Genomic DNA, 22,595 nt, shown 5'->3' with positions numbered 1-22,595 from the left:
TGTGAGGAATTTAATTTACTGAGGGTGGAGAGGAACGCTGCTGACAGGCCGACCAGGTGGTCGTGGCATCAGGAATAAAATCACCTGGCACTCAGAACGCCTGCCTGTATACCAATTCAGCCATGGTCAATTGCAGGACCTCTTTTGGAGCTATTCTGAGCCCCAGCAGGACCCACAGAAGATGACCATCAAGTCAAGTCCAGTCACTATTTATTGTCATTTCGACCATAATTGCTGGTGCAGTACACAGTGAAAACGAGACAATGTTTTTCAGGACCATGGTGCTACATGAAACAATACAAAAACTACACTGAACTATGTAAAACAACACAAGAAACTACACTACAGACCTACCCAGGACTGCATAAAGTGCAAAAAATGGTGCGGGCATTACAATAAACAATAAACAAGACAATAGGCACAGTAGAGGGCAGTAAGTTGGTGTCAGTCCAGACTCTGGGTATTGAGGAGTCTGATGGCTTGGGGGGAAAAACTGTTACAAATCTGGCTGTGAGAGCCCAAATGCTTTGGTGCCTTTTCCTAGATGGCAGGAGGGAGAAGAGTTTGAATGAGGGGTGCGTGGGGTCCTTCATAATGCAGTTTGCTTTGTGGATGCAGTGTGTGGTGTAAATGTCTGTAATGGTGGGAAGAGAGACCCCAGTGATCTTCTCAGCTGACCTCGCCATCCGCTGCAAGGTCTTGCGATCCGAGACGGTGCAATTTCTGAACCAGGCAGTGATGCAGCTGCTCAGGATGCTCTCAATACAACCTCTGTAGAATGTGATGAGAATGGGGGGGGGGGGGGGAGATGGACTTTTAGCCTTCACAGAAAGTGGAGAGGCTGCTGGGATTTCTTTGCTATGGAGCTGGTGTTGAGGGACCAGGTGTGATCCTTAGAGTGTGGATCAGTACTTGGAATTCTGATGTGGCCATTACAAAGACTTGGATGGCTCAGGGGCAAGAATGGTTACTTCAAGTGCCAGGCTTTAAATGATTCAGAGAGAATAGGAAGGGAGGCAAAAGAGGTGGAGGCATGGCATTGTTGATCAGTGATAGTGTCACAGCTGTAGAAAAGTAGGAAATCATGGAGGGATTGTCTACAGAATCTCTGTGGGTGAAAATTATGAAGAGGAAGGGGTCAATAATTACTAGCTGTTTTTTATAGACCACCCGATAGTAACAAGGACATCGAGGAGCCAACAGGGAGACAGATTCTGGAAAGGAGTAATAATAACAGGGTTGCCCTGATGGGAGATTTTAATTTCCCAAATACTGATCGGCATCTCTCTAGAGCTGTCATGGTCCCATCTGGCTGCCCCGTCTCGCTCTTATCTCCTTGATTATGCCTTAATTCCAGTCGTTAGATTTTCAGTTGCTGCTAGTTCACTTAATCACAGCACCCCTGGTTTCCATCAGAGACTGCAGGATAAGAACTCTGGCATCACAACCATAGGTTGCCAGTTCGTTGGTCTATTCCCGTGTGATAACTTCATTTCCCGACCACTTAGAACCATTAGTTCTAAGCTCAGCTCCAGTTTCAAGTTATTCCATGAAAACCCCGTCTCCGTGCCAAGACTCTATATCAGAGCTCCATGTCAAGATTCCTCCTGGTTGTCTGTTCCACATTCGTGACTGTGCAAGCACCTCACAACCCAGTCTGCGTGTCTGTGTCCAGCACTTGGGTTCACCCCCAGTCACTCCGTGTAACAAGAGCAAGGGGTTTAGATGGTGTGGAGTTTGTTACGTGTGTTCAGGAAGGTTTCTTGACCCAATATGTACATAAGTGTACAAGAGGAGAGGCTGTACTTGATCTGGTATTTCTAAATGAACCTGGTCAGGTGTCAGAACTCTCAGTGGGAGAGAATTTTGGAGATAACGATCACAATTCTATCTCCTTTACCATAGCATTGGAGGGTGATGGGAACAGACAAGATAGGAAAGTATTGAATTGGAGTAAGGGGAAATATGAGGATATCAGGCAGGAACTTGGAAGTATTAATTGGGAACAGATCTTCTCAAGGAAATGTATGGCAGAAATGTGGAAAATGTTCCAGGGAAATTTCTGTTTCATTGAGGCAGGGACAAAATGGTAGGGTACAGGAACCATGGTATACAAAGGCTGTGTAAATCTAGTCAAGAAGAAAAGAAAATCTTACCAACTTACTAGAAGATTACAAGGCTAGCAGGAAAGAGCTTAAGAAGCAATTTAGGAGAGCCAGAAGGGGCCATGAGAAGCACTTGGCAGACAGGATTAAGGAGAACCCCAAGGCATTCTACAAGTATGTGAAGAGCAAGGGGATAAGACAAGAGAGAAAAGGACCAATCAAGTGTGACAGTAGAAAAGTGTGTATGGATCTAGAGGAGATAACAGAGGTACTTAATGAATACTTTGCTTCAGTATTCACTATGGAGAAGGATCTTATGATTGTAGGGATGAATTGCACTGGGCTGAAAAGCTTGAGCAGATAGATATAAAGATATTGGATCTGCTTTTGGAAAGCATCAAGTTGGATAAGTCACCGGGACCGAATGAGATGCACCCACGGCTACTGTGGGAAGCAAGGGAGGAGACTGCTGAGCCTCTGGCGATAAGCTTTGCATCATCAATGGGGAGGGAGAGGTTCCAGAGAATTGGAGAGGTGAGGATTTTGTTCCCTTATTCAACAAAGCGAGTGGGATAGACCAGGAATTTATAGACCAGTGAGTCTTACTTCAGTTGTTGGCAAGTTGATGGAAAAGATCGTGAGAGGCAGGATTTATGAACATTTAGAGTTGTATAATATGATTAGGAATAGTCAGCATGCCTTTGTCAAAGGCAGGTCATGCCTTACGAACCGAATTGAATTTTTTGAGGATGTGACTACACATGTTGATGAGGGTAGGGCTGTAGATATAGTGTATATGGATTACAGCAAGGCATTTGATAAGGAATCCCGTGCAACCCCATTCACTTATTGAGCACCAAAAACTAAACACAAAGCGCAGTAAAAGTCCTTAACATCATTGCGTCCTCACATCAGAACAACCTCTTAAAGTGAACCTGAACTGAATGGCGGTGGCTGGGAATTATGTACATTTCCACCAATCACATCACCCTACATCCACACCATGAACTATGATGGACACAGACCCAGTAGATAAGCACATTGACACATGCTTGCTCTATGACAAAAACACTCTCAACTTATAAGCACACACCTGACCAATGATGAACACATCATTGTAGATGAATCTTCAGAAAAGAGGCAAGATCACTACCTGTGTCATGGCTAACAAGTACTGGTAGCTATTAGACCTGGACAGCTAAGACACTTGAGCTAGAATCATCCTTTTACCTCCTTTTGATCAGATGCACTAGACAGTGAAGAACTGGTATTTATTTTTTCTCTCGGTTCTGTGGGCGCTGAGACAGATTATCTTCTCTGGCTACGTTAAGTGTACTCAACCCAAGAAAGCTCTGCACAAATTATATCCATCAGGTGGAATTCTCAGGAAGCTTGAACAAGACTTTGCTGGGAAGCATTGATGAAAGAATCATCATCAGAGGCAGAGAGAGAGAGGACATTCTCTTTGTCGCTGGATGCTTCACATTCCCTTACCTTTCCTCATAATTCTTCAGATCCAGGTGCCTGGAGGGAAAAATGTGAGTGTGAACCCATTGGTGAAATTAGAAGTTCAGAATGATTCCTCGGAGATTTACTCCAGAACTATTGCTGGAGAAAATAACCAGAAAATTTCCTGATCCTTTCCCATTCTCAGTGTCATCTTGATGTCCTTGTATTCCTCACAAGCCCAGCAGAAGTTGTCCTTCTCCTCCCTGAACTCACACCACATGAAGTAGTGGACAGCAGACTCCCCACCTGACAGTCAATGAAAGGAGTCGGTTGCTGTCTCTGTGTGAAATGATTTTTCCTGACGATCGGCTCTGTATCTGTCCATCAGGTGATGTGTACAGAGCAATCACATTCCCTCAGTCTGGGAAACGGCTCTTCCTGTCCCCGTCACTGGATATTTGTGCGGAGAATGTTTCAAGTTTGGCCAGGCTTGGAACAACCTGACTGGGTTGCGATCCAGAGTCCAGGTTGATGCTGGGTGATTCACCCCATTTTACTCTTCCTCTGTTTACAGTAAAGTTGCAACTGGGTCACTTGCTGGGTCATTTCAGAGGGTGGTAAGTGTCAAACATCAGGGCCTCTAAAAGAAATGATGCACGGAGAGATCTTTAGTTTCAGGATACGCCCAGAGATTGATGTCTAGGTCAGTCCTTGGAGGAATGGGATGGCAAGGTGATGTTTCGAGGGCGGCACAGTAACATAGTTAGCATAACACTTTACAGCACGAGTGATCAGATGATCAGGGTTCAGTTCTTGACTCTAGCTGTAAGGAGTTTACAAGTTCTCTCTGTGATCATGATCTCTATGATGAAATGAACTGTTTTGTCAGAAAAATTACTATATGTTATAAAAATAATAAATAGAGCAGAAGAGGAATACGGAGGTAGAATTGATGGACAATTCATAAATTTGATGGTGGAGGAGAAGAAGTTATACTTAAATAGGTGGGTGTAGGGCCTCAGGCTCCTGTACCTCCTTCCTGATGGTAGAAATGAGAAAAGGACATGTCCCAGATGGTGAGAATCCTGAATGATGGACTCTCCCTTCTTAAAGCACCACGGCTTCAAAATGAAGACCCAGACCTACATTTGAGGAAATGTTTCTTCTTCTCCACCATCTGATTTCTGAATGGTCTATGAATCCATGAACAGTACCTCACTATTCTCTTGTACTGCTTATTTATGGATTTATTGTAACTGAAGGCCCAGAGAACAACAATAAACTCACCAAGATCCAGGTCCCAAAGGAGGTAGATTTTCACTTTGTTGTCTCCACCGTTTCCCACTCCACCCAGAGCAGAGAGGATGGTGGAGGGCCGTGGGAGGAGGAGGAATCTATGAAGGATGAGGTTGGGGTTAGAGGCACCATAGGTGCAGTGAAGAGAAATTAATCAGACTGAGGATGTCATGACGATGGGGTTTGATGGAGAGTTAGGAGGGAGAAGGCTGTTCTCATGTGCTGTGCCAAGAACACATCTCATGGCTCTTCAGCTCAATCGAGGATTGACGTAACATCTCTGGCTCTTGTTGCCTCATCCATCACTCTGGTACAACAGGGGGTCATTCCTCTCACCACGTGATAATCCATGTAGAACCCTCTTCCTACAGTTCAAAATCTCATTCACTTTTAATTGTTACACATTGCACTGTTAGTGGAATAAGTTTTAATTATTTCTTTTATTTTATAAATTTTGATCAACAGTACAGTGACTATCAAACATGCACAAATTAGTAAATAAAGAGCTTTATTCCAATTAAAACATATCATATATATTGTACAGATGGTTTTAAAATGGATGCAGAAAGCAAGGCTGGCAGTCAGTTTTCATCTGTAAAGGCAGAAGAGGAGCACGCGTGATGGTTAAGTGTTGCTTAGCTACCCAATCACAGGCTAAAATCAGCACTTGAAATGGTGTATGTGTGTGTGTGAACTTGTGCCTGTACACGTGCATATTCCTGTGTGGTATGTGTCTGTGCAAGCACGTATTTGTGTGTATGTCTGTCTGTCTGTCTCTGCTGCACGTGTTTCAGGTCGGTTATGCGTGTGCGTGTTTGCCTTTAATATGCGTGTGTGTGTATGAGTGCATTTGTGTGTACGTTTCTGCTCTACATGTGCTTTAGTTCTGTGTAGTGAGTGTCTGCGTGTGAACATGAACTGTGCACATATCCAGGTTCTGTATCAATCTCCTACATGGGTTCTGTATCTGTTAGAGTCTGCTGTGCATTGTGTACCTGATCTTTCAGTCTAAACTGTACAGATGCAACATGTCAGGTGAAGGTCAAGTTCACATCTGGGATCTCACATTGTCTTCAGGTAATATTTCAACAATGTTGGCACCACAGTCATATATCTCATGAGGAACAGCAGCCAAATTAATAGGATACATGTGCAAAACTTGGAAATGTAGCAAAAATCCTGACATTTATTCATAATCACACTCATCATGACACCAAATCTCAGACATATTCTTATACAGACTCACTTTCGCACACACACACACTTCTAGAATTCCAGTTAGATTCTGCCTTTTCACAAGCTCAGTACAAGCCAAATAATTCTGCTGCTGAGACCACTCCCGCAAAGTACCTTTCCATTCTTGGCAGTGGGTCTTAAACATACAATCTCCAGAGCCAGACGCACAGCGAGAGCTACAATTCCCAGCAAGGAGAGCAAACTGACTTGTTATTCAATCATCAGATCTCATGCAATAGCAGAGGGCAGCAAAAGGCAAGTGGAGGCAGAAACAATGCCACCATTTCAATAGATAAGACCTTTAGCTGAGTGGAGACAGTGACCATGACCAGGAGAAGTAACCCCACCAATGTGGGACTTAAACGGGTGGGAACCTACTGTGTTGTTAGAAGTTGTGGGTGGCTGATACAGACAGGCATCACTCTCATTGATATATCTACTCATCTCTCACTTTCTCGTGGGCATCGGTGTGGTTATAGAAATTCAGATGAGCCAAGCTACACCTGAACATTGGTGGGACAAGTGGAAGAGGCCTTGCTTCAATCCTGTCCAGACCATCTCCCTCAGCTTTCTCCAGTCCATCAACAATTGCATTGATGCTGCTTCCTACGATCATACAGATCGGAGAAACGTTATCATTTTAGATGGCAATCTCAAAGATGCTCTCATCTGTACATTGTCCATCGCTGACTCTTCCTCTCCCACTCAGAATCACATCCGTGTCCCCATGAGTTACTCAGACCCTCACTGAACATGCTCCAAGTGAGTGATATTAGATACTATTTTCTACTATTTGATAATATTTTCTCTATGCTACAAGTGGACTCGAAGGGTCTGGTGGAGCAAAAGACAGGCATGTTGTTTAGTACTGAGCCAACCCTTGTCAGAACAAATATTTCATTGATTTTTTTCTGACAAGGAGCCTTGAGGATTGTGGTAGAAAGACACGTGGATGGAGCTAACAGTTAGATTGCTACAGATGTACGAGTGAGAGCATTCTGACTGGCTGCATCACCATCCAGTATGGAGGGGCCACTGCACAGCAGCAGACAAACATGCCAAGCGTTGGAAATGCAGCCGGTTCCTGTGGGCTTTAACCTCAATACCATTTAGGACATCTTGAAAACGTGCTGCTTCAAAAAGGTGGCATCCATCATTAAGGAACCCCATCACCCAGGACATGCCCTCTTCTCCAACTGTCATCATTCAGGAGGTACAGAAGCCTGAAGACAACATTCAACTTTTTAGGAATACCTTCTTCTCCTCTGTCATCAGATTTCTGAACAGACAATGAACCCATGAATGTTACCTTGCTACTATTGCTCGTGTATTTAATTTTCTAATATATATTTCTGACTTCAACTTATATTTTATACATTGCACTGTACTGTACAAATTTTATGACATATGTCAGTGATTGTCAGCTGGAATTTTATTTTGCTTCTGTTGGAGCCATGTATTAATGGCTGTGTCCTGCCCCAATTAAATGGCATATAGTGTCCCAGGTAACCAGAGGGAATACTGGCAATGTTCACAATTAGTTTTTGTTGTTTCAGAGTTCTCCCAAAGAAGCAGCTCTCCGATTAGCCAATGCACCAATTAATCAGAGTGTTGTGAATGACGTTTATATGATGCTATGTGCCTGTGATGCTGCTGTGGTAAGACCAAAAGATCAAAAGACATAGGAGCAGAATTAGGCCATTCAGTAAGTTTGAAATTGCACTACTGCATACACACATTTGTGCATATTACAATTACCTGAACTTTGACTTTGACCTTGGCCATCCTGGAGATTGCCAATTTGATCTTTATTCTATGTCACGGTTATTTACGGTCCTTACCTTCACAGCTCCTCCTTCCATTGGAGCCAGCCTTCTCAGTCGACTGAAAACCGGTGCTGCAGATGCACTGGAATGAACCATCTGTGTTCTGACAAGTTGCTTCACGGGCACACGGAGAGGAATTACATTCGTCGATATCTGCACTGACAGAGAAACACTTCAGGGATTGCTCGACTACAAATTAAGGTCCCTTCACCCTTCAATACTCTCTCGGGTCCTACTGTTTATGCTTATCAAGCATTTGTGCATTTATACTCTTTTTCTCAAGCTCATAGCTGCTATGACCTTTATAAAATAGCCAGGGTCACAAGCGGCCTGCGAGATGCTAAATTCTTAATATTACACCTTCACCCTTCAATACTCTCTAGGGTCCGACTACTTATGCTTATCAGAGTTAAATTTCATCTCCACTACCCTGCCCAGACTTCTGTACAAACTCCTTACAGAGGGCACTGAAAGATAAATAAAGCTTTTCAAGATTTTTATAATTCCTTATATCAATCAGAATTTGTTGAGGATTCTTCTATAATAGATGAATTTTTATGAAAATTGAATATTCCAAAATTAACAGCAGAGGATAGTGTATTCCTAGATACACCTATTACGGAAACTGAAAGAAAAAAAGGCTATTTCTTCAATGAATTCTGGTAAAGCTCCTGGTCCAGATGGTTATACTGTAGAATTTTTAAAATCCTTTTCCTCTATACTTTCTCCTTGGCTTTGTAAAATTCTTAAAGATGTGTTAATTATAGGCAAATTGCCACAATCTTTTTATGAAGCCTCTTATTTCTTTAATTCTAAAAAGATAAAGACCCTTCTGAATGTGCATCCTATCAGTCTATATCCTTGCTGAATATGGATTTTAAGATTTTTAGTAAAATTTTGGCTACTAGATTAGAAAATATATTACTTCAAATTATTTCTGAAGATCAGACTGGATTTATTAAAAAGCACTACTCATCTTTTAACATTAGACAATTAATTAATATTATTTATACTCCTTCACCCAAAATACCAGAGTGCGTCATTCCTTTAGATGCTGAGAAAGCATTTGACAGAGTTGAATGGCCATATTTATTTAATATGTTGCAGCATTTTAATTTTAGTTTGAAATTTATATCATGGATTAAATTAATATACTATAAACCCTTGGCTTCGGTCTTTACCAATAATCAAAATCTCCTTTTTTTCAGTTATTCTGTGGTACAAGGCAAGGCTGTCCTTTAAGTCCTTTACTATTTGACATTGTTTTGGAACCTTTAGCTATAGCCATTCATGAATCACCTAATATTTTGGGTATTACTCATGCGGAAGGGACGTATAAGTTATCATTATATGCTGATGATTTGTTATTATACATATCCGACCCTGAGAGATCTATTCCTGCTATTTCGTCCTTGCTTGCTCAATTTAGTAACCTTTCTGGTTATAAATTGAATTTTAATAAGAGCAATTTATTTCCATTAAATATGCAAGTTCCAATTTATAAACATTTACCATTTAAAGTTGTCACAGATTATTTTACTTATTTGGGTATTAAAATTACCAAAAAACATAAAATGTATTTAATGTTAATTTCTTACCTTTAATTGACCAAATTAAGCAACTTGCTACCAGGTGGTCTCCATTATCTTTGTCATTGGTTGGTCGAATTAATGCTATTAAGATGATGGTATTACCCAAATTCTTATATTTATTTCAAGCATTACCAATTTTTATTCCTAAATCTTTTTTTGATATTATTGACTCCAAAATATCTTCCTATCTGTGGCAGAATAAAAATCCTAGACTTAGCAAAAAATATTTACAGAAGCCTAAGAAGGAGGGCGGTTTGGCTTTGCCAAACTTGAGATTTTATTATTGGGCAGTTAATATACGATATTTAATATTTTGGACACAAGAATCGACAATAGCAGCTCGCCTAAAATGGGTAAATTTGGAACGTAAATCTGTACAAGACTTTTCATTGTTTTCAATTTTTGGATTTTCACTTCCTTTTTCTTTATCTAAATTGAATAAACAAATAACTCATCCTATAGTCAAGCATACATTGCAAATTTGGTTTCAATTTCGTAAATTTTTTGGTTTGAATAAGTTCATCTTATCAAGTCCTATAATATCTAACTGTTTTTTTTCAGCCCTCTTTTATGGATCAAACTTTTGTTTTATGGAAAACAAAAGGTATAACATGTTTTCGTGATCTACTTTTAGATGATAGCTTTATGTCCTTTGAACAGCTATCTATTAAATATAATTTACCTAAAACTCATTTTTTTAGATATTTGCAAGTTAGAAATTTTTTGAATAATGAGTTACAGTCTTCTCCGAAACTATATCCATCAGACATTACGGAAAGGATTTTAGCTCTGAATCCTTGTCAGAAGGGCGTAGTAGCTGTCATTTATAATATGATCGTGAAAATACAGCCAGAAGTATCAGAAAAAATTAAGAACGAATGGGAAAAAGAACTTCATTGTCTTATACCCACTGAGCAATGGGAGAAAATTTTACTATTGGTCAATTCGTCTTCTATTTGTGCTAAACATGCCCTAATACAATTTAAGGTTGTACATAGAGCTCATATGTCTAAGGATAAACTTGCTCGATTTTATTCTTATGTTAATCCAACCTGTGACAGATGACATTCTGATGTTGCTTCATTGACCCATATGTTTTTGTCTTGCCCTTGTTTGCAAAATTACTGGAAAGATCTTTTCAGTATTATTTCAATAGTTCTGAATATCAATTTTCAACCGCATCCTATTACTGCAATTTTCAGTTTACCAATGGCATATAATAGTCAATTATCCCCCTCATCTCGACAAATGATTGCATTTGTTACATTAATGGCTAGAAGATCTATTTTATTGAATTGGAAAGAAATTAATCCCCCAACTATATTTCAGTGGTTTTCTCTAACTGTCTCTTGTTTGAGCTTAGAAAAAATTGGAAGTGTTGTCTTTGATCCTTCAGTTAAATTTGAAGAAACTTGGAGACCATTTATTAAACATTTTCATATGAGTTAAATTGTCTTTTCCTAAACCTCACTTTTATTATCCTTAATTATTTGGATGGAGGTTCAGAGTTATTGGCACTATTGTATATATTTGACATTATGCAATGGCCCATGTTGGTTAGTGTTTTTTTTTCCTTTTTTTGTTTTTTTTATTTTTTCATTTCTTTTGTTCATAAATACTATGAGTTTGGGAGGTTATTATATATTGATAATCATATATTTGAATGTCTACTTAAACTATTAACTATGTATTCTCAAACTCTCTGTATTCATGTTTCATTTATGTTTGCTTAAAAATTAATAAAAAGATTTAAAAAAAACTAAAAGAGGGCACTGGAATTTGACTCCAAACTCTGACACCCCAAACTGTACAGCACAGAAGGGTGCCCTTCAACCCATCTAATAGTTGCCAAATCTTTTAAACGGCTTACTCCCAACGACCGGTACCTGGGCCCATAGCCCTCCATCCCCGTACCTTCCATTTACCTATCCAAACTTCTCTTAAATGTTGAAATCCAGTTCATATGCACCTCTTGTGCTGACAGCTCATTCCACACTCTCACAACCCTCTGAGTGAAGAAGTTTCCCCTCATGTCCCCTGAAACTTTTCACCTTTCACCTTTAGCCCATGACCTCCTGCTGCAGACAGACCCAACCTCAGTGGAAAAAGCCTGTTCACATTTTTCCTATCGACAATATACCCCCAATAATTTTGTTTAATTCATAGTCTCTAACACATTCACAACTAGTAATTCAGATCTTGAAATGTATTCTTGATTTCATAGTTACTTAAAGGCCTCACCTTCACAGTCCTGATTGATTGTATTGTACCCATCCTTGCATTGACACTTGAAATAGCCAATTGTGTTCCAACACTTTTTGCGAGGTCCACATGAAATCATTTCACATTCATTGATATCTGTGTAAAGAGGAAACATTTTTTACAATCGTAAACATTTTTCTCTTCATTACAAGTGGATTCTATGTGTAGTTGATGGAATTTAGAAAATAACATCGGGGTGCCATGGTAGCGAGAGCTTAGCCCAACATTATTACAATTCAGTGCATTCCGAAGTTCAGAGATCAATTCTGACACTGTCTGGGAGGAGCTTGTACATTCTCCCCAGGAGTGTGTGGATTTCCTCCAAGTGTTGTGGTTTCCTCCCAGTGTCCAAAGCCGTACTGGTTGGTAGGCTAATAGGCTAATTGGTTATTGTAAAATGTCCTGTGATTAGGCTAGGGTTAAATAGGTGGGTTGCTACAGTGTGGCTCATTGAACCAGATGGGCCTGTTCCACTCGATATCTCGAAATAAATAAATATTTTATTTAGAGATATAGAGTGGAAAATAAATTAAATTATTTCTGATCTTTCTGATGTGTATTTAATATCTCAGAAATATTTGAGATTTTTGTAAACATATTCTTTGATTAAGTATTTTTGTTCACTTGAATAATTAATTCTGGGTTATTTTTAAAAATTAATGTGAATGGCATACGTCATCATCCTACCACATCATACTTGCATGTCTCACTAAAGTAAAAACAAAATTAAACACACATGAGTTACCCATGGCTCTGAGTAATTTGAGTAATATTGTAAATATATTCTTTGATTAAGTGTTCTAGTTCTTTTAAGTGAAACAAAATGAACATGATTTATCCCTGGCTGTGTCTCTATGGTTTTGCTTTTAATTAGTTTTATGTTTCAGAGTTACAAAACATAACACTTTCTCATTACAAGGTGTTTTCGTTCACAGAACTGCCATTCTCTAGAGTCTTGTGTGTGAAAATCCCGGGAGATCAGCAGTTTCTGAGATACTCAAACCACCCAGTCTGGCACCAACAATTATTCCACTGCCGAAGTCACTTACATCACATTTCTACCCCATTCTGACATTGGGTCTGAACAACAGTTGAACCCTTTGACCGTGTCTGCATGCTTTTGTGCATTGAATCGCTGCCACATGATTGGTCGATTGGACATTTGCATTAATGAGCAGGTGTACATGTGTACCTAATAAAGTGGGCCCTGAGTGTACGTTCATTGAAACCATTAATTGGACTGTATCGTCAACTTAAACCTCAACCAAACTCAGTCACCTGAGGGAATTTAAAACTCACCCACACATTTGTTTTGTGATGGATCAAATCGATAACCTGGTTGACACTTGTGTTCTTGGGACAGAATGTCTCGGAAGATAACTAGAAGAAAGAAAATGAAGCAGTTAGACTTCTATTCCATCATTTTTACTCCTTCTCTCCTGGAACACAACACCCCAATACTGAACGTAGCCAGGGCTAATGACAACCATGGGAGGGAGAGAGAGTTAATAGCCCCACCTCCTGAGATGGGTAAAACCAGTCTTTTGGATTGATGGTGTTGAACACAGGAGTGTCAGTGCTTTGTTCTCAGTGACCAAAATCCAGCCACTGGTATTGACTTCTGACACTGGTGTCCAAAGCTCACATGACTCCACATCACCTGTTGAAGTTATCTACACTGGGTCAGGAGGCTGATGGTTATAAGGTAATGACTGTTCCTGAATCTGGTGGCCTGACAACCAATTTGTGCTCTTTTGCACATTGGTTGTTCGTCAGTCTTTGTTTATGTAGAGTTTTATGAAATTTTTTCAGCATTTATTTATTTTCTTGTAAATGCTTTCATAAAATAAATCTCAGGATAGTACACGGTAACTTACATATACTATGACAATAAATTTTCGTTGAACATTGAAGTGATAAATACTAACTAATACCCAAACAAGGTGTTATGAGATAGAACTTGTGAGTTCATGGACATTTCCGAAATCTGATGACAGGACTGATGGCAGCTGTTTGGAAAACATTGAGTGTGGGTCTTCAGGCTCTGTACTGCTTTGTTGATGGGACTATTGAGAAGAGGGGAAGTCCTGGATGGTGAGATACAGGAGCCTTAGATCCCACAACACCAGGTTCAGGTGCAGTTATTACCCAGCAACCATCAGGCTCCTAAACTACCAGGGATAACTTCACTCTCCTCAATGATGAACTGATTCCACAACCTATTGACTCACTTTCAGGAACTCTACTTCTCATGTTCTCTGTATTATATATTTACTTTTTTGTTATTTGCATGATTTGAATTCATTTGCACTCAGTTCTTTGTCATTCTTTGTTATAGTTTTTCATAAATTCTATCGCATTTGTTTATGTTGCAGAAAATGGTTGCAAGAAAATGAATTCCAAGGGAGTTATGATGACACATACTACAATCACCTCTAGTAATTGTCTATCACTTCCCTTTGGAATTGGAAGCAACTCGATGTGGCAGAACTGAGGAGAGGCGAGGTGGCGGACCCGTCAACAAGAGAGTGGAAGAGTGTGAAAAGTCGTGAATAGGCCGAATCGAAGCCACGGGGTTCAGGCACCAGAACATATCAACACCATTGAACACGATGTGACGACGCAGATTTACAGGCTGAATCAAGATGGCAAAGTCCGTGTAACCGTATGGCAGAACTTGTTGTTCGGACGGAGACTTCAGCACCGGGACAGATTGGAAAGCTCAGTCCTGAAGCGAGGTATGAGCCGGTTCTGAATGCTGCTCTACAGCGTTTACTCAGCTCTGCGCTGGACTCTGGGACTCTCTTTCAGTTCAGAAACACTATTAGTTTGTGGTCACTGTCTGTATGGTGTTTGTTTTTCATTGCACATTGTCTTCTCTTCATGGGTGATTTTATACTTTTATTTTTTATGGGCATGATGTGGATTTTATTTTCTGCATATTGGGTGTTAGACTGTTAGACAATCTTCTTTTATATATATATGTGTAGTTTGTTCATGGGTTTCTTTGTTTCGTGGCTGCCTGAAGAGTGAAAAGTGTTTTCAGTACAGGTGACGCAGGTTCAATTCCCGCTGCTGCCTGTGACGGTTTTGTACATTCCTCCCGTGAGCATGTTCATTTCCTCCTGGTGCTCCAGTTTCCTCCCACAGTCCAAAGTCATACCAGTTGGTAGGTTAATTGTTCATTATAAATTATCATGTGATTAGGCTCGGTTTAAATCGGGGAATTGCTGGGCAGTGCATCTCGAATGGCCAGATTGGCCTATTCTACGCCGTATCTCAATAATAATAAATAAAAGAAGGGATTAGGTTAGTTCGGCTAGTTTATCAGTTCAGTGCAACTGTGCATTTTATGTTTAAGAAAAAACATAGTAATTCACTTATTGAGCACCAAAAACAAAACACAAAGCGCAGTGAAAGTCCTTTACATCATTGCGTCCTCACGTCAGAACAGCCTCTAAAAGTGAACCTGAACTGAATGGCGGTGGCTGTGAATTATGTACATTTCCACCAATCACATCACCCTACATCCACACCATGAACTATGATGGATCAGACCCAATAGATAACCACATCAACACACTCTTGACCTATGTCGAAAACACTCTCTACATATAAGCACACTCCTGACCAATGATGGACACATCATTGTAGATGAATCTTCAGAAAAGAGGCAAGATAACTACCTGTGTCATGGCTAACAAGTACTGGTAGCTATTAGACCTGGAGAGCTAACACACTTGAATCATCCTTTTATCTCAGAGCCAGCAGACAGTGAAGAACTGGTATTTATTTTTTCTCTCAGTTCTGTGGGTGTTGAGACAGATTATCTTCTCTGGGTACATTAAGTGAACTCAACCCAAGAAAGCTCTGCACAAATCATATCCTTCAGGTGGAATTTTCAGGAAGATTGAACAAGACTTTGCTGGGAAGCATTGATGAAAGAATTATCATCAGAGGCAGAGAGAGAGAGACATTCTCTTTGTTGCTGGATGCTTCACATTCCCTTACCTTTCTTCATAATTCCTCAGATCCAGGTGCCTGGAAGGAAAAATGTAAGTGTGAACCCATTGGTGAAATTAGAAGCTCAGAATAATTCCTCAGAGGTTTCCTGCAGAACTATTGCTGGAGAAAATAACCAGAAAATTTCCTGATCCTTTCCCATCCTTGGTGTCATCTTGATGTCCTTGTATTCCTCACAAGCCCAGCAGAAGTTGTCCTTCTCCTCCCTGAACTCACACCACATGAAGGTGTGGACAGCAGACTCCCCACCTGACAGTCAATGAAAGGAGTCGGTTGCTGTCTCTGTGTGAAATGATTTTTCCTGACGATCGGCTCTGTATCTGTCCATCAGGTGATGTGTACAGAGCAATCACATTCCCTCAGTCTGGGAAACGGCTCTTCCTGTCCCCGTCACTGGATATTTGTGCGGAGAATGTTTCAAGTTTGTCCAGGCTTGGAACAACCTGACTGGGTTCCGATCCAGAGTCCAGGTTGATGCTGGGTGGTTCACCCCATTTTACTCTTCCTCTGTTTACAGTAAAGTTGCAACTGAGTCACTTGCTGGGTCATTTCAGAGGGTGGTAAGTGTCAAACATCAGGGCCATTAAAGAAATGATACACAGAGACATCTGAAGTTTCAGGATATACCCAGAGATTGACGTCTAGGTCAATCCCTGGAGAAATAGCATGGCATGGTGATGTTTCAAGGGCAGCACATTAACATAGATAGCATAACACTTTACAGCACGAGTGATGAGAAGATCAGGGTTCAGTTCTTGACTCTATCTGTAAGGAGTTTACAAGTTCTCTCTGTGATCATGATGTCTATGATGAAATGAATTGTTTTGTCATAAAAATTACTATATGTTACAAAAATAATAAATAGAACAGAACAGGAATAGTGAGGTAGAATTCATGGACCATTCATAAATCTGATGGCAGAGGAGAAGAAGTTATTCTTAAATAGGTGGGTGTAGGGCCTCAGTGCCTCCTTCCTGATGGTAGAAATGAGAAAAGGGCATGTCCCAGATGGTGAGGGTCCTGAATGATGGACTCTCCCTTTTTAAAGCACCACGTCTTCAAAATGAAGACCCACACCTACATTTGAGGAAATGTTTCTTCTTCTCCACCATCTGATTTCTGAACGGTCTATAAATCCATGAACAGTACCTCACTATTCTCTTGTACTGCTTATTTATGGATTTATTGTAACTGGAGGCACAGAGAACAACAATAAACTCACCAAGATCCAGGTCCCAAAGGAGGTAGATTTTCACTTTGTTGTCTCCACCGTTTCCCACTCCACCCAGAGCAGAGAGGATGGTGGAGGGCCGTGGGAGGAGGAGGAATCTATGAAGGATGAGGTTGGGGTTAGAGGCACCATAGGTGCAGTGAAGAGAAATTAATCAGACTGAGGATGTCATGACGATGGGGTTTGATGGAGAGTTAGGAGGGAGAAGGCTGTTCTCATGTGCTGTGCCAAGAACACATCTCATGGCTCTTCAGGTCAATCGAGGATAGACATAACATCTCTGGCTCTTGTTGCCACATCCATCACTCTGGTACGACAGGGGGTCATTCCTCTCACCACGTGATAATCCATGTAGAACCCTCTTCCTACAGTTCAAAATCTCATTCACTTTTAATTGTTACACATTGCACTGTTAGTGGAATAAGTTTAAATTATTTCTTTTATTTTATGAATTTTGAACAACAACAGTACAGTGACTATCAAACATGCACAAATTAGTAAATAAAGAGTTTATTCCAATTAAAACATATCATATATATTGTACAGATGGTTTTAAAATGGATGCAGAAAGCAAGGCTGGCAGTCAGTCTTCATCTGTAAAGGCAGAAGAGGAGCAGGTGTGATGGTTAAGTGTTGCTTAGCTACCCAATCACAGGCTAAAATCAGCACTTGAAATGGTGTATGTGTGTGTGTGTGAATGTGCGCCTGTACACGTGCATATGCCTGTGTGGTATGCGTCTGTGCAAGCACGTATTTGTGTGACTGTCTGTCTGTCTCTCTCTGCTGCACGTGTTTCAGGTCTGTTATGCATATGCACGTTTTCCTTTAATATGCGTGTGTGTGTATGAGTGCATTTGCGTGAATGTTTCTGCTCTACATGTGCTTTAGTTCTGTGTAGTGAGTGTCTGCGTGTGAACATGAACTGTGCACATATCCAGGTTCTGTATCAATCTCCTACATGGGTTCTGTATCTGTTAGAGTCTGCTGTGCATTGTGTACCTGATCTTTCAGTCTAAACTGTACAGATGCAACATTTCAGGTGAAGGTCAAGTTCAATCTGGGATCTCACATTGTCTTCAGGTAATATTTCAACAATGTTGGCACCACAGTCATATATCTCATGAAGAACAGCAGCCAAATTAACAGGATATATGTGCAAAACTTGGAAATGTATCAAAAATCCTGACATTTATTCATAATCACACTCATCATGACACCAAATCTCAGACGTATTCTTATAGAGACTCACTTTCACACACACACACTTCTAGAATTCCAGTTAGATTCTGCCTTTTTACAAGCTCAGTACAAGCCAAATAATTCTGCTGCTGAGACCACTCCCGCAAAGCAGCTTTCCATTCTTGGCAGTGGGTCTTCAATCCACAATCTTCAGAGCCAGATGCACAGCAAAAGCAAAAGAGAATGAAAGACAGAAACTCCACATTACATTCTACTTTAGTTGTGGGACTCTGCAGGAAAATTATGCAGGACTGGTATCCCCAATCAGATGTGATTTATTCTCCATTTTCATGCTGATACAAAGTCCTTACCTTCACAAACTTTCCCTGCTGTGAGGTTGGCGGTCGCAGGTAATGCCTGAAACCCTGCATTGCAGTTGCACTGGTAGGATCCCACTACGTTGATACAAGTTGCATGTTCGTGACAAGGTGAGGACTTGCATTCATCGATATCTGTGTGAACAGGGAAAATCTCTCTCAATAGTAAACATGGATTGCTCCCTTTTATACCCGGGCTCTGTGGGTCGGGATGGAGTAACTCAGCACTGTGTTGTTAATCCAGAGAAGACCACCGCTGCAACAAAGGATTGAGTGAATATTCTTGGGAAGAGACCTTATGGTTTGAGAAAGAAAATCAGGTGAATGTAGTTAAGGAGCAGCAGGAATTCACTCAAGGGACCAAATGGTCAGTCACCTGTTCGAAGCCAGGATGGTTACCACCCTGCTCTCCATACCATGGGCATATTGATATTGCCTTCTGTACTGGAGCTGCTTTTCATTGGACAGGAGCAGGGGAGGATAGAGGACTCTCTGTGTACCACTCATCTTTAATATAACTGTGGCAGGACCAGGTTTAGTCACATTTAAATTTCAGTTGATTGCACATTCCATCCCTGATTCTGCATTGGAAGTACAGTATTGGAAATTCTCAGCGGGACAAGAAGCATCAGTGGGTGAGAAACAGAATGCTGCGAGATTCCAGCAACATCCCTGGTTTCAGATCACCAGCATCCTCATTTTTATTTTACTTTCTCTATAACTGCAGGCATTCATCCATTACCTGGCATTATGTCTCCTTCACATATTCGGTGTCTCCACTATATCAGGGACACACTTTCCTGCCTCATTTTCTCACTTTCCCAGTTTCTCTCTCCACAGATGCTGACTGATCCTCTGACCTTCTCCACAAGGCATTTGATGGTTCCACATAGGAGATTGGTGGGTAAAATCAGAGCTCATTGCATTGGGGGGCAAGATATTGAAATGGATAGAAAACTGTTTGGCAGATAGAAAGCAAAGGGTAGCGGTGAATGGGTGTTTCTCATGGCAGGTGGTGACTAGTGGGGTGCCACAGGGCTCGGTATTGGGACCACAGCTGTTTACCATTTACATTAACGATTTGGATGAAGGCATAGAAAATAACATCAGCAAATTTGCTGATGATACTAAGTTGGGTGGCAGTGTGACATGTGATGAGGATGTTAGGAGAATTCAGGGTGACTTGGATAGGCTGGGTGAATGGGCAGATACTTGGCAGATGGCGTTTAATGTGAATAAGTGTGAGGCTATCCACTTTGGGAGTAAGAACAGGAAGGCATATTATTATGTGTTAGAGGTGTAGAGTTAGGTAAGGGAGAAATACAAAGAGATCTAGGAGTCCTTGTTCATCAGTCACTGAAGGTGAATGAGCAAGTGCAGTAGGCATTGAAGAAGGCTAATGACATGTTGGCCTTTATTACAAAGGGAACTGAGTACAAGAGCAAGGATATTCTTTTACAATTCTACAGGACCCTGGTGAGACCACACCTGGAGTATTGTGTACAGTTTTGGTCTCCAGGGTTAAGGAAGGACATCCTGGCTGTAGAGGAGGTGCAGCGTAGATTCACGAGGTTAATTCCTGGGATGTCCGGGCTGTCTTGCGCAGAAAGGTTAGAGAGACTGGGCTTGTACACGCTGGAATTAAGGAGATTGAGAGGGGATCTGATTGCAACATATAAGATTATTAAGGGATTGGACAAGATAGAGGCAGGAAATATGTTCCAGATGCTGGGAGAGTCCAGTACCAGAGGGCATGGTTTGAGAATAAGGGGTAGGTCATTTAGGACAGAGTTAAGGAAAAACTCCTTCTCCCAGAGAGTTGTGGGGGTCTGGAATGCACTGCCTCAGAAGGCAGTGGAGGCCAATTCTCTGGATGCTTTCAAGAAGGAGCTAGATAGGTATCCTATGGATAGGGGAATCAAGGGATTTGGGGACAAGGCAGGAACCGGGTATTGATAGTAGATGATCAGCCATGATCTCAGAATGGCGATGTAGGCTCGAAGGGCCAAATGGTCTACTTCTGCACCTATTGTCTATTGTCTCTCATTTGGGAGCTCCAGCTTCAGAGTTTACAGTATTTAAGCCATAAGACCATAAGCATAGGCTCATCTAGTCTGCTCCACCATTCCGTCATGGCTGATTTATTATCCCTATCAACCCCATTATCCTGCCTCCCCCTGCAACCTTTGATGTACTTGCTAATCTATCACAAATCAATGTACATTTTAACAGACCCAATGACTTGAGCTCCACAGCCACCTGAGTATATTTCATGGATTGTTCCCCGATACACTTGGGCTCTGTGGGTCCGGATGGGTAACTCAGCACCCTGTTACTTGAACACAGAGCAGAACTCCTCGCTGGAAGAAAGGACAGAGTGACTGTCCTTGGGGAGGGACCTTATGGGTTGAGGCAGCATATCAGTTCAAATTACAAATTAAATTTTATTATCAAAGTGCAGATACATCAGCATATACAACCCTAAGATTCATTTCCTTGTGGGCATTCTCAATATGTTTATAGAATAATAACCAAAACAGAATCAATGAAAGATGCCCAACTAGGGCAGTCAACCAGAGTGCAGGAGACAACAAACTGTGCTAATAAAAAAGAAATAATAATAATAATAATAATAATAATAATAATAATAATAATAATAATAATAATAATAATAATAATAATAATAATAATAATAATAATAATAATAATAAATGAGCAAAAAATATCGAGGGCATGAGATGAAGTGTCTTTGAAAGTGAGTCCATTGCTTGTTGGAGCATTTCAGTGATGGGGCACTTGAAGTTGAGTGAAGTTAGACCATAAGACATAGGAGCAGAATTAGGCCATCTGGCCCATCAAGTTTGCTCTGCTATTCAATCATGGCTGATCCTTCTTTCTAAATCCTCTTCAACCCCTGTTCCTGTCCTTCACCCTGTAACATTTGATGCTTTGGCTAATCATGAACCTATCAATCTCTGTTTTAAATACACCCAATGACCCGGCCTTCACAGTTGCATGTGGCAACAAATTCCACAAATTTACCATCCTTTGGCAAAGGAAATTTCTGCACATCTCTGTTTTGAAAGGGCGCCCTTCCATCCTGAGGCTGTGATTTCTTGTCCTAGACTCTCCCATCATGGGGAACATTCTTACCAAATCTACTCTGTCTAGGCCAGGGGTCAGCAACCTTTACCACTGAAAGAGCCACTTGGACCCGTTTCCCACAGAAAAGAAAACACTGGGAGCCGCAAAACCCGTTTGACATTTAAAATGAAATAACACTGCATACAACGTTTTTTTTGCCTTTATGCTATGTATAAACAAACTATAATGTGTTGCATTTATGAAATTGATGAACTCCTGCAGAGAAAACGAAATTACATTTCTGCATGCAACAAAAACATTTTGAACTCCGAAAAAAAGACGTTGGGTTGAAGGTTACTTTAAAGTAAAATACTCAATGTCTATTTGAGTCCTTCTTGTATTTATGAAAAACGCCGAACTTAAATTTTCCGCCAGCAGCAAACCAAAAATAACATCAGCCAGCTGTCAGCCTGAAAACTAAAAGGACTATTTCACTGAACAATGAAAAAATATGAATACACATAAAATAATAGGCAATTAAAATATTTATCATACTTGGTTAATGGGATTTCTGCTCCTGGACCTCAGCGCACAGCGTCTGCACATCAGGGCTGTATGACGTCACCTTCATCTTTACACAGGATCGCAAGCTGTCATCTGTGAGGTGTGCGCGATGTTTGTTTTTAATAAAGTTCATGTTGGAGAACACCTGCTCACTTACATATGTGGATCCAAAGATCGACAGGACTCAAAGCGCATACTTTTTAATGTTTACATAAATGTCGGGCATAGCATTCCATGTTTCGAACACAAGTTTGTCCGGTTTTGGAAGGTTTTCAATATCACTCCATTTGTGTTTCTGAGCAAGAACGGGCAACATCTTCAAGGTCTGCTGTCAAGCGTCTAAACTTGGACACCCATATGTCTTTGTCGGC

At 40.8% G+C, this 22,595-nt stretch overlaps 1 protein-coding gene across 3 annotated transcripts in view; it reads right to left on the bottom strand.

The window, feature by feature from the left end:
* Positions 1-22,595, bottom strand: part of LOC132406386 (latent-transforming growth factor beta-binding protein 4-like) — a 105,934-nt gene that overhangs the window by 26,701 nt on the left and 56,638 nt on the right. For 2 of the 3 annotated variants that reach the window (XM_059991989.1, XM_059991990.1), the window contains 4 exons: positions 18,571-18,711; positions 13,066-13,146; positions 11,746-11,862; positions 7,928-8,065 (listed from right to left, as the gene is read on the bottom strand). In XM_059991989.1, the coding sequence (XP_059847972.1) occupies positions 7,928-8,065; positions 11,746-11,862; positions 13,066-13,146; positions 18,571-18,711 (477 nt within the window). The remainder of the gene's footprint in view (positions 1-7,927; positions 8,066-11,745; positions 11,863-13,065; positions 13,147-18,570; positions 18,712-22,595) is intronic. The other variant, XM_059991991.1, reaches the window with a different exon arrangement.

The sequence above is a fragment of the Hypanus sabinus genome, chromosome 16 (assembly GCF_030144855.1).
Source record: "Hypanus sabinus isolate sHypSab1 chromosome 16, sHypSab1.hap1, whole genome shotgun sequence".
In the NCBI taxonomy this organism is placed as follows: Eukaryota; Metazoa; Chordata; class Chondrichthyes; order Myliobatiformes; family Dasyatidae; genus Hypanus; species Hypanus sabinus.
The sequence above is the reverse complement of the archived record's forward strand: the minus strand, read 5'-3'. Positions and strand labels throughout refer to the sequence as shown.